The sequence below is a fragment of the Trachurus japonicus genome, chromosome 11, assembly GCF_045865225.1.
Source record: "Trachurus japonicus isolate A0001 chromosome 11, Traja_1.0".
Taxonomy (NCBI): domain Eukaryota; kingdom Metazoa; phylum Chordata; class Actinopteri; order Carangiformes; family Carangidae; genus Trachurus; species Trachurus japonicus.
This window is the reverse complement of record NC_140917.1, coordinates 20216887-20230021: the sequence shown is the minus strand read 5'-3', so window position 1 is coordinate 20230021 and position 13135 is coordinate 20216887. Positions and strand designations below refer to the sequence as shown.

General features: G+C 43.3%; 2 protein-coding genes across 2 annotated transcripts in view; both read right to left on the bottom strand.

Annotated features, from left to right (window-relative positions):
• znf704 (zinc finger protein 704) overlaps positions 1–7445 on the bottom strand; it is a 48069-nt gene extending 40624 nt beyond the window's left edge. Inside the window, exons 1-2 of the mRNA XM_085791586.1 lie at positions 6541–7445; positions 341–525 (exon numbers count right to left, since the gene is read on the bottom strand). Coding sequence (XP_085647712.1) covers positions 341–525; positions 6541–6801 — 446 coding nt within the window. The 5' untranslated portion in view covers positions 6802–7445. The remainder of the gene's footprint in view (positions 1–340; positions 526–6540) is intronic.
• A 950-nt stretch (positions 7446–8395) lies between these two features.
• Positions 8396–13135, bottom strand: part of pag1 (phosphoprotein membrane anchor with glycosphingolipid microdomains 1) — a 52982-nt gene continuing 48242 nt past the window's right edge. The window contains exons 8-9 of the mRNA XM_085791582.1: positions 11935–11994; positions 8396–11594 (exon numbers count right to left, since the gene is read on the bottom strand). Coding sequence (XP_085647708.1) covers positions 11232–11594; positions 11935–11994 — 423 coding nt within the window. The 3' untranslated portion in view covers positions 8396–11231. The remainder of the gene's footprint in view (positions 11595–11934; positions 11995–13135) is intronic.

The following is a 13135-nucleotide window of genomic DNA, read 5'->3' as shown; positions in this document are numbered from 1 at the left end:
GACACACACATGAAGTGTGACACGTATGATGGCATATGATAGAATATATATAAATATGTAATGGGGTAAAAAGTGGGTTCCTGTCACATGGCATTGCATTCAATGGGCTGCCAAAATAGCTTCAAAGTCAATATGAAAAAATAGGATGTCAGCCCACATAAACTCAGTCCTATTTCTGAGATGACATATCTATGCCATACACCTTCAGTGAACTCTGCATGTATGACCACAAGCCAAACTCGCTCTAGGACAGGAATCAGACTCCCGCTGTCAAAGAACAGTCAGCACGCGCACACACACACACACACTCACACACAGACACACACATACACAGTCCTACCTGGCGTGAGGAACGTCAATGCTGGAGGAGACCACTTTGCGTTTCTGCTCTAGCAGGGACACTGATCGGGTGTCGGGGTCCCGGCCAAGGCGCTTGCTGTCTGCCAACCGCTGCTCCTCCACCACCTCAGGGCTGAGGGAGCCGCCCTCCACCTTGTGGCCCTGCGGAGCTCCATTACTAAAGCTCTGTTGGAAAGGGACACAAAGAGGGATAAGTAAATAGAGAAACATACTTAGTTGCAAAGATGAGCAACACTGACGGAAAGTTGTGCCAAGTATAAAAACAAAATTCCCTTTGTAAAGGTCTAGGGTGAGGCGCATGTCATATATAGTAGCTTAAGACTAATACTCAGAAACACTGCCCATTTAAACTGCCTAAATACACAATAATATTCCAGTGCATGGAAACAATTATAATCTGATACAGTTTGTTCAGCAAAGCTTCAACTAGAGAGTCTGAGGCTCTGGGCTCTAGATCCAGCCGTTGAGATCTTGAAACCCAATTTTTTGAAGATATTCATGTTTACATTTCAAATGAAGGAGTACGCTGTCCAAGTTGGTTTAAGAAAAGAATTGAGACTCTTGCACCTAAAAAAGCTTTTCTAAAATAGACTGGATGAACTCAAAATGCACAAGCCTAGTTTTCCCCTAGCAATTTTGATGATGAGGTTTTCAAACTGACACTGTTGAGAAACTGCCTTTCCATGAACCATAAGTGTCAGTGAGGACACAAGACACAGGACATTACATGAGGGCTCATCTGTCCATTTATTCAAGGCACACTGTGGAGGTTTTGTCCACTTCTTGCTATTCAGCAGGGGTGCACGACTAATTGAAAAAATAATTAAAATTACAGTATGGCCAAGTGCAATATCCCAAATTGCATGAGCTATAAAAAAAGAAAAAAGAAAATCGCAGTAACCACAATTTTTGGATCAAGGTTTAATGTTACACAATGTGTTGTGCATTGTTAGCACCATAAGGCTTGTGGTGGCGGACGGTGCTACAGAGAAGTCTCACCCTACAAATGATATTTTACAGAGACGTGTCTATTTGGCACAAGACTCAAAGACAGCTACATCATCATTTTCATATCTTCAATAAAATGCAAAAATAACCAACTGAAATTGCAATGCAATCATGCAATCAATTTATCTGCCAAAATAATTGCAGTGTGATTTGTTTTTGCACATTGCGCAGTTCTACAAGGCAACAATGTTTTGATTCGCTGATTGTTTGGATCAGTGAAAAATGGCGACGCTTCACGCTGAAAAGCATTCCTTTTTTTTGTTGTTTTTTTATAAAGACTATTCAAGCATGACAGCCAGCATTTCCTTCAACTTGTACGACTGAGCACATTTCACTGGGCCTCTTGTGTTTGTCAGTTTCTACTCTTCATGTAAACTTCTCTGGTGAGACAGTGAATCCATAAAATACACACATACAGACTGCTGCTTTTTCCCCCGAAAACCACATGTGACAGCAAAACCCAACACATACAAACAAACACAAATGCTCCATACAGAAAGACAGCGTTACACAAGACAACACCCCATATACTACTTACTGACACACAATCACAAAAGAAAATCACTTTCTCCCTCACAATGCACAGAAAACACCTACCCGTCCTGCAGCAATGTAACAAAACAACAACCCAACATCATCTCTTCTCTTACACAACAGCAACAAGCGGCATGCTTCTGCACATGAATACCTGCATGCACCTACGCACACACCAACACACGCACACACATCTTTGTAGGTAACTAAAGCCATCAGGCTCTTAGAAACACACTGAGAAAAGGCCGAAACGCAGCCAGAGCGACACACACTGCTGGCCACGCCAACAGAGCGTTGATGGCTATGACAGGCCGGCCTGTGTGTGTGTTTCTGTGTGTGAGTCTGTGATCTAGATCATTATCTCTCAAGCACTGTAACACGATTAGGCTTGACTGTGGAAAAGGCAAAGGCACCTGACTCAATAGTTCATACACATGCACACACACATGCACACACAAACACGAAGAGAACAATTCACTTAGATTAATGAGGTAAAAGAAAAACAGGAGAAATGAGTATCGAGTGCCGCTCATGACAGAGGCTGGTCGCGCGAACGCTCGGTGGTGCACAAAATGCTCTGTGAAAACACAGACTTGAGTAAAACAACAAGATGGATTACACCGGCTCGGGGAAGATTAGGTGTTGTGTGTATGACGAGTGTACCTCTCCGGTAGAAAAACCAACAGCAATTCCTTCCTTTCACCAAACTTATGAATGATGGCGTTTCACGGAGCCAGGAAATTGTGAAGCATACCAAATCGGTTGTGAAATGTGAGTTGCATGTGTCAAAGCTGGTGTCTATGTGTGTGTGTGTGTGTGTGTGTGTGTGTGCGCATACGTGAACAGAACCCCCCCCCCTCTCTCTTTATCTCTTATTCTCCTTCTCTCTCCCACTCGCAAGCACACTCTGAGAAACTCATAATCTACTTGCTTTGGGCAGTAGTTTGTCAAGCGCAGAGATTCTCGTACCTTCGTGGGTCGAAGGTTATAATAAAGCAAAGCAGACATAAATTGAATCCCGTGGACCCAATGTCATAAAATTCCAACGGACTGTGTCTTTTCGCTCGTGTGGTTCTTTGTCCCTGCGAAGCATTTGCATTGGAGCATCTAGTGGATGTACTCACGGTTAAGAGACATTAATGATTAATTAATGGTTCAACACTGCATCGCACAGTGTACCACAAGATTTTCCAATAGAATATATGAGTTGGTCCAGAGCAAAACAACTAACTGGTTTTATATCAAAGCTGCAATTTGAGAAAATCTGTTTTTCTAAGTGGGAGAGTTAGATAAAAATATAACTTCACCCGCAGCCAACACCTCATTATCAATGATTCTACAGTATGAATTTACCACACTAATGTCGTCAAGTATATGGCTATATTTGAATACCCTAAATGTCAAGTATGCTACCAATGCTGTGTGTTGGCAAGCTTGAGCAAAACTGGTGTAAGTATTTCTAATTAAAGATTAGCCAGTTCACATATTAGCTGACTTTTCTTTAAAGGTCCGGTCCAGTCAGTGTGTAATATGGGGGTAAAACCGTGATATAGCATTTAGATTCTAGTCTGCAGCGCTCACTCACTCACTCACTCGCACTCACCCCTCCCGTCGGCAAAGTGACGGTGGCCTCCGAGGACAGAAAAAACTTGTTTACCACGACTGGGAGTATGGAGCAATGAGGTGAAGATCTAAACTACTCCTTCTTTCCTTCCGCCTTCTTCCTCGTTGGTTTATGCATGTGAAACTCGCGAAACGTGCGCTCTGGCTGGCTGGATTTTCCATTCGGGCTGCAGTACAAACATGGCGGCGCAAGATGGCGACACTCTCTAAAGCAAGACCCTTGCTATAAGAATAATTAAAAGGCTACGAAAACCAAACAAATTTGATTTTATAGCAATTATACACTTATACAAATATATTCATCATGGGTAGTATATTCAGATTTTGCCAATAAACCTTGCCAATTATTACACACTGAACCTTTAAATAGAAGGCAGAAATGTGATTATACTTGGTACAAATATATCTTGATTAACAGGCTTGAAGGTTACCCTCTAGAAAATGACCACTATTGAAATTGCACTTTCAGTCGTAGTATATAAAACACAATTAGAGGTGCTGCCCTAACTTCGTCTGCATGGGGTAATAGAGGAAGTTATTCTTCAGGCAGAGTGATTTTCCATAACAGAAATACTTTGGAATGACACGCACAAGCACAAGATAAAAAAAAAAAAGGATTTGAAATGTGTGTGTGTTTGTTAAAGCTGCATTTGTGTGTTCGTGGCACGCACAACTCAGAGTCGAACATATACACCTCCATTACCCTAAGAGATTACTCATACACCATCGCAGGGGCAGCAGGAGCATCCAGACTTGACCCCGCGGTCACTGCGCTTCACGCTCATGCTGCTCAGTCAACCAATAAGGACAGCCGACGCCGGTCTGCCTGGAACCACGGCTTCAGAACAAAGAGTCACTCAGCTCCTGTCAACAAGCTTGCTTCATTGAATCCCACGTCGGCGTGTGAGTAACATAAACAACAGCAAGGACAACAACAGAAGCGCCAGCAAAACAAAAACAAGTAGTGCCTCTTGATTAGCAGGCAGACATCTGCGTAACACTAGTCGCACGCACACACACACACACACTTGCATAAAAACCAACAAGTCAACAAGTGGCATCCTGATACCCCCACCCCTTTCCCAGGAATAGGGGGCAATTATTTGCCATACTGGGCAGCGAGCCAAGCATCCAGCTTCTTTGGAGCATGCCACCCGTTGCCAACCTGGGGGTGCCCGCTTTGTTGGCTGCACAGCTGCGACTCAAACGGGGCAGTACGCCCTCACAAACAACCCCCACTCCAAAATTTCAACTAGTCAGATCTCACATATTAAACACACAAATATGTGGGAGAAAGTCTATCTATGCTATAACATACGCATGCACAATAAAAGCAACACAGATGCACTTATTAATACGTGTGTAGATTGGACACACACACACAGAGGCTCTCGCACACACACACACACAGAGCAGAGCAGAGCAGACCCCTCCTCCTCATTTTATGGCTTGTTTTCGACCTCAGCAGGAATTGAGTCGTGCTGAAAGAGACTTGACCATTGTGCTGACGGGACCACGCTCTCAGCCTCAGCTGCACTACTCCAGTCTGCACCGCTGACTGTAACAGTATTGTGCAACAGCTATTGTGGAGTAGAGGACTGCACACGCACAATGTGCAAATGCAAAACACGACAACCAAAGTTTAGAATTGCATTGATCCCTCCCATCACTCATCAAGGCACTGACAAAGTCTCTGTGCTATTCTGGTGCATTCCACGTAGTTAAGGTTGGACAAGCTTTAAATAATAGTTTCCAACTTTATTTAAGATTTACAAACATTTCTGACTGTGGAATATAATCTTGAATGTTGCTGTTGCAACTGTAAATCCACACAGACCCATGTGTCTCACATTTGACAAACAGGAAATGTAATAAGTCCAAGCATGTGTGGTAACAAAGAGTGGCCAAACATCTATTCTAATAACAAATAATGATCAGAGCCTGCAACTTACTTTATCAATAAGCTATCAAAACAAAACACAACACACATGCATGCCTGCAAGGAGGCACAACACCACACCACTCAAAATAAATCAAAATCAGACCGTAAACAAGCCGTTATTCAGTCACATGCATTCCTCAGTCACTCCCTCACTATAAAAAGGACAGAACACACACACACACACACACACACACACACACACACACACACACACACACACACACACACACAAACACACACACTTCCCCCTATGCCAGAAAATCTGTGTTTTCATCCCAGGGCTGGCTTGACTTCTCTTCACACAGTCTTTATCTGAGGCCATGTGACACCAAAAGCACACACAAGGTGGAGGTGAAGGCAGCTGGGTCAGTACTAATTGGGCCCATATCATGACCACAATTTTGGACATCATCGAAACTTTCTATTCTTCCTCTATAATGTCACAAGAGGGCCAGACCAACTATTTTAAACCTTTGTAAAACAATAATAGCAACAAAAAAAATGTTTTCCCATGAAGCCACTTACTAATCAACTGGGTGTCAAGCTGCTGCATCATCTGCAATTGACAATACCCAAAACACATCCTGGCTTGCAAATGCAAAATGCAATGCAGAAATGATCTGTTATAAACGTGATCACAAAAGCCAGTGGTCAAAAAGATCGGGCCAGATCTCTCCATCACCATCATCACCATCATCACCATCATCTGTCCAAACGCTGCAGTCACAGTGTGTTTGTTTGCCTCGGCTTACCCACCCACTAGCCCACATAAACATTGCGCAGGCCCTATCAAGCCCTTTGTCCCATATATCTAATGTCGCCAAATGTCATGACAACCCGTTATTTTGGTGCAATATACAACCAAATCGGTAATAACAGCTATTCTGGGCGATGCTGGGTTTGTCCCAGCTTGATTAAATTTGCCATCAGCGGTAGAAGCAGCGGCGGCGGCGGCACCGTTAAATCCGCTCCGTGCAGGAAGCGGTTAAACGCTGCAAAACACCGCACAACAAAAACAGTGAAGCGCTGCCTGCCGGCCGGCCGGGGCGCTTTGCACACACACACATACACACCTTCAGGCTGGATTTCAGCGGTCCTTTGATTGCAGTGTGGTTGAACCCAGCGGCGATATCCTCCTCGGAAAACTCCTTGAGGCTGCCGTCCTGCATGAGCACGGTGTAGACGCTGCGCCGGGTTCCCGCGGCCGAGACGTCTCTGTTTTCCTGCTTGACAGCCTGGACCACTCCTGTCACTGGGGCTCCGTCCCCGGTCGGACTCGGCGCATAAACGCGGCTGCCGAGGATCGACCGTTTCACCAAACGCCTCGTATGCATGTCTAAAAGTGTCTCGCTGAAGTCTGGGCCGGCGAACCGGTCGATTTAGATCATTAAACGTCGAGTTATATCCGGTAAACAACGTCGAGAAAAACACCAAATCGCAGCGGGTAGACTACGCGCTCCAACAGCCCTGACAAAATGTTAGAAAGCGGCAACATACTCGGAGGGCGAAAAACTCCAAACAGCGTCCTAAATGCACTCGCATACAAAAAAACAAAACACCGAAAGCATCAGGATAAGTCTGAATTAGCACCGACTAATGCCAACAACATGAAGACGATTCATTCGCCGCTAAAACAACCTCCACATCCAACCGGCTACCTCCTCCGTTCGACCTGTTTGTTTTCCCCACTGCTCCCTGCGAGCTCCGGAGACGGCGGGAAAACATGGGCTACCTCCAGTCCCGGGAACCGAGATGACATTTGTACACGATTTGACGAAATTTTGGTTTATTCGCGGTAAAACAAGCCGGGCATAGACAAATGGAGGTAAGTACGTCGAATAATTTCACTTCGCTCGACCCTATATGTCGTAAACCGACCGTAGGTGTTGAAAACGGTGCAAAAATACGACCGTTAGGTGACTCCGGCTCCGGTTGCTGGGTGATCCAGTCCGCGCGTGGCTCCGACCGAGCGCAGCCTCTACCGGCGGAATGCTGCCTGTAAACATGTGCGGTCCGGCGGCTCAGACGAGCTGCCATTGGTCGGGGAAGCACACGCCTCCACAAGCCCCCACCGCTCCCCCTTCTCCCCCGACTGAAGGTAACGCAAGCCGGGAGGATGCTCCATTCAAAACAATGACGCAAGGATGGAGTGGAAGCGAAAAGGGAGAGGGTATGGCAGAAGGGAAGAAAGAGAAAACAGAGGGGAACGGAAAGCTTTTATTAGACAGACAGTTTTTTTGTTTTTTTTTCTCACTCTAACCTAGTTCATGGAGGGCATTTAGCCTACTTTTCAGGTACAAACCCACTATGATCAGGTTCCCAGATGAGAGTAATATAACCACACTGGTCTGCTTTTGTGAATGTAAACACAACAGGTTATTTATTTATTTTTCATGTTTTCATGACAATAGGCCACTGCTTTTCCCTACAAAAGGCACTAGCTCATTCAGACAATGCTGCAAAGACAGCCAGGATATAGATGTATGAAAGATGCTAATTCATAAGGGTGAACCTATAGCTAGGTCAGCCTTGCCAGAAATGCAGCGATACATTTACTTCTTTATTGTGTTCTTCTTTATGATTAGTGAACATAAAGGGGCTCACAGGTGGCTAAGCTACAGTACTAAAAGAAAAAAACCCTTAAGAGTGATCATCACTCAGTGTGACAAGTTGTTGTTCTCTGAGGGAAAAAAAAGATATCTGAATAGCACATCTCTCTTGATTAAAAAGTTCACTGTGCTTTTATAAATCAAGTTTACCAGAAGACATTGCGATTATCAGCCAGTGTGGCAGGGCGGATACCAGAGTGTTATCAGAGTAACAAATGGCCTAATTAATGTCAAACGTAATGTTTTTTATAAATTCATGTGCAGTTTACAATCTCTCTAGATGACAGCACCCAGTGAATAAAAAGACACAATGGCACAATTTATTATATAGTATATATTTTAATAGAACTTCATGTCATAAAATATTTACATGCAGAGAATGGAAACCGGACAGAGTGGGGTAACAGATGTGGCCATAACTGCCAAAACAGGCTTTGCCCTGTGATCAAAAGCGGGTGTTACCATAGAGTTGTCTGCTGGTTGTATGAGGACGGGTGGGGTGGGGGGTGGGGGGCAAATGGACTCGTTACAGGAGTAGTGGAGCTGAAGGAGAGGCAGCGGAGGAGCATCTCTGAACCCCTACAACACCCCCATTCCCCTTCAGGGAATGGACATGTTTATGTGACCAGGACAGAAAGAGAGAATGTGATTTTAGGTAAGTATCTATTAACAGTGTATGTGTGTGTGTGTTGCCCTGATTAGATTTGGCACTAAAGCATCCCCCTTTGGCAGATCATTTCCTTAGAGGACATTTATAGCGTTCTGTGAACACCATTAAATCTAAATGATGGCACCATCCTGATACACAACCATGTCTCTTGGTAGGAACAATATACTCAAAGGATCATGTGGGAGTGTAAATAACACTGATAATTACCTCTTTGTCCAAATTAACATTTTTTTTTTTTTTTTGAGCATTTCAGTTACCTGTCTCCATTCAAAAAATACTGGGAACGGATTGCATTTAAAATCCTCTTTAACTGTAGCATTGCTGCGATATGTAACAGCATTTAAAATGTCTGATATCATTTATGAAACATGAACTGAGGCTGGAGATACAGTAAAGCTGGGATATGTTGATGTGGGTGGAAGCAGATGACACCACTTGTTCTGCAAAAGCAGGGAGATACTGTAGCAGTGAAAGATATATTTACAGCAAATAAACCCCTCCCCCCGCCGCCCCCCCCCCCAAAAAAATAAAAAACATTGGCCCTGTTCATTTGAAAATAAACATCAAACAACAGTATTTAGAGATTAATTCAGTTTTTTAAAAATAAAAGTACCACAGTTACTGTTTCGTAAAATGCACATACCAAAACATTGTACCATATTTCTGACATTTGATTGGTTACTTATTCTCAGAGCTGAAAAAGCATTTTGACAACTCTGAGTTACATTACAAGGCAAAAAATCCATTGGACGACAGGGCTTCAGTTTTCCTTCAAACAAGGCAGACATGTAGTATAATCAGTGCTCTTAACAGACTTATCCTAAAATTATATCACTCTGAACACTGTACAATTAAGTAAAAGCTTACATAAAACTTCCAGCGAGTAACAGTTAAAATAGTGCTCTAAACTATATACAAGCCTTGGTTGGCATGTCGTCAGTACAAGCTACAAACAGACGGATATGTTTTCTTCAGAGTGCTACTAGTAAGTCAAAAAGCATTAGATATTCAAATTGTGCAGAGATCTAACTGACTTGTAGTTATGCTTTTGATAAGCTGTATATAAATGCAGTACCATAATATTAAATTTTTGTGCTTTAAAATAATCCAGGACGCCAACTGAGGACTGTATGCTGTACCAAGAGTAGGCTCAAAAAGCATGACAACCAAAAAATACATTTGATCTACAACATTTGTAATAGTAATACAAGTTTGTGTCACTCTATCACATAACAAGTCTTTTGAGTTTGTTTTTACCCCTTTGTAAAATGACAAAGAAAAAAAATGGTATATGTACTTTTAAAAAAACACTTCTTTTTTTAAAGACAGGGGAAAGCGTACCTTTACAACTGTCAATATGTCACAACTCACTTTCATTTTCAATAAAAATGCTAGAAACGTCTATAAAACCCTATTTACTTTTCTCTCACAGACATACTTTGCAACATTTCACAATTACACAATAATATGTATCTTCAAATAAATATGAATTTTCACAAAAAATGTTGACATGGACTGTAAAACGTCTAAAAAATCCTTTGAACATGTATTGTGGAACCACAAGCTCGAACCTGTTTCTCTAAGCTCTTGTTTCCATTTTGGTTCCACAGACTGGTTTCATATTTCTCGACCTTTGACATGTTGAACGCACACCTTTACAGTGATCGGTGTCAACGTGAGGACATGTATGCAGCAGTCCAAGAGTCATCATCATATCAAATGCAACGTTTGTATTGACTAACTATTTGGTCACAGATAAGAGTGGCTTTTTGCTTTCCATGCCAAGATCCCATTCACAGGAATTTCAAGCAGAGAATGCACAGTGGAGGTGCAGCCTACAGTATGAAATACACCATGGCACCTCAATAAAACATGACTATAAGTTACCTGGCTGGAGGAAGTTAGAAAGTCACTAGCAGCTGCAGATGGGGCATACAAATCATGTTACCTTCATATGTATAGTAAGTGCATGGATTTCATGAGTATATGGCACAGAATTCTTGGTATCTTTTATTACACAGGCAGGGTTTGCGTCCTCAGCTAACGCTTGAAATGCTATGTTGTGAGAAAATCTTTAATAATCACAGGATACTTTTTTCATGATCAGCTGTTCATGATATGCATTGTCAGCAGAGATGAAAAAGAGGGATTTAATGATGATCCAAAGTGCAATCTTCCACGTGATTAATGCCCAGTGACTGAGGTACTACAGTTCATTTACTAGTAGGCCTAACAGTACCGATGACATTGACCCTGGGTGATAAATTATAAGTTCAGATTTGATAAAACGTACCCAAGCTGTATAAAAGGACACTCATGCATTAATGATGGATGTGGTGTGGTGAGCCATCTTCTGCTGTTTTCCCCAAGTCATGCACCAAAAGCATGCCCGGTAGCAGGTTCAAAGCACTGCAGGAACTCAAGATAGGAAGCTTCTACTGACCCCGCCACAGATGAAGGCGGTGGCGGGAGGAGAAAAAAAAACTCAGAGGCGGTATGTTTCCTGGCCCAGACCCAACTCTCCGACGCTCTCGTAGTCAGGCTCTGCTTTGGCAGTGTCTGACCCCTCCGCTCCCAGCCCAGCCATGTGGCCGTCGCCCGGGCTACTAGCCTTTGGGATGCGGATGGTTTCGTAGCCGGGATCTGTGCTGTCCAAGAGGGGGTCTTCCCCGGGCTTGGGCTCGTTGGGCTGGGCGTAGATGTCTCGGACAGTGGCGTACAGGTCACTGGAGGAGGAGGTCGGCACCAGACCTTTGATTTCAGCGATGCTGCTGTAGTCGTGCTCTTTGTCCTCCTCGTTCACAGCATCATCACAGTCTGTTTTGTTGACTGTAGAGTACACAGCTGACTGAAGGACACAGAAGAGAGAGAAGTTCATGTGAATTGCTCTTGTTTTTTTGGCATAGTACAAAATTGTGATAGATGCAACAACATTTTAATGAGAACACAAAAGGAAACATTCACCAACATTCATGTGCTTATATGAAAAGACTCCTGCAGGGTTTTTCCCTCATAGCGTATTGTGTGATGTTCTGTGACTACTCTCCCAGTTTCCACTGTTTTTTTCCCCCTTTTTTAAAAAAAATCTTTCTGGTACTTGGAGCTTTTGGCATTCACAGTGTAAAGTGCTGCCGTCTCGGGACTGGAAAAGACAGTTTGGGGAATAGGGGAGTTTAACACACACTTACCTCATTGTCTGACAGAATGTGGTTGTCGAACCTTGGTGCAGGAGACAGAGGGGAGTGTAACTGGAGGAGAAAAGAACAAAAAGGTAGATTTAGATACGGCAGCCTTTGTATGAAAAGAAAAGAGAGTGCAGAATCAGATATTTAAAACATTCCCAAAGCTTAAACTACAAGGGGCTGTTAGGAACATTTGAATGATTGTCCCGTACTTTAATTTTGAAACCCTTGGTTCCTGTTGAAAATACCAATACCAAAGTTGAGTTTAAAGGGATAGTTCACCCTAGAATGATATTTCGCTCATTATCTACTCACCCTCATGTGGACTAAGGGCTGGAAGAATTTCCAGAGTCCACCGTCCCTTCTCTGAGTTACAGGGGGTCTTGGCGTAGCAGTGCATGTCCATATAACGGTTGCAAAGGGACACCAGAGCTCTTCGTAAAAAAACACACACAAAAAAACATCCAAATACCTCCATGATGCTCGTATGTAATGTCCGTCTTGTGCTGAAGCCCCAAATTGCGTAATTGTCCCGAAAAAAATTAAATAAGTCTATATTTTAAGCTTGTTTGTAGCGGAAGCTTCTCGAAGCTCCTCTTCCTGGTCCGTCCAAATCTCGCGTGATTTGCGCCGGCGTCAGTGCGGTTACTGCGAATCACGCGAGATTTGGACGGACCAGGAAGAGGAGCTTCGAGAAGCTTCCGCTACAAACAAGCTTAAAATATAGACTTATTTAATTTTTTTCGGGACAATTACGCAATTTGGGGCTTCAGCACAAGACGGACATTACATACGAGCATCATGGAGGTATTTGGATGTTTTTTTGTGTGTGTTTTTTTACGAAGAGCTCTGGTGTCCCTTTGCAACCGTTATATGGACATGCACTGCTACGCCAAGACCCCCTGTAACTCAGAGAAGGGACGGTGGACTCTGGAAATTCTTCCAGCCCTTAGTCAACATGAGGGTGAGTAGATAATGAGCGAAATATCATTCTAGGGTGAACTATCCCTTTAAAGAGGTTCTGTTATAAACAAAAGCAGCATGCTGTTACACTGAAACAAAAAACTTTGAGGGACATGCAATTAAGATATGGTGGCAGTGCTTATTGATCTGCGTCATGAAAACAAGCTGGCAAACTATTGACCAGTTCTCAAAAACATTAACACCAGTGGAAAATCTGCACATCTTAAGAGGGTGCTCGGGAAGC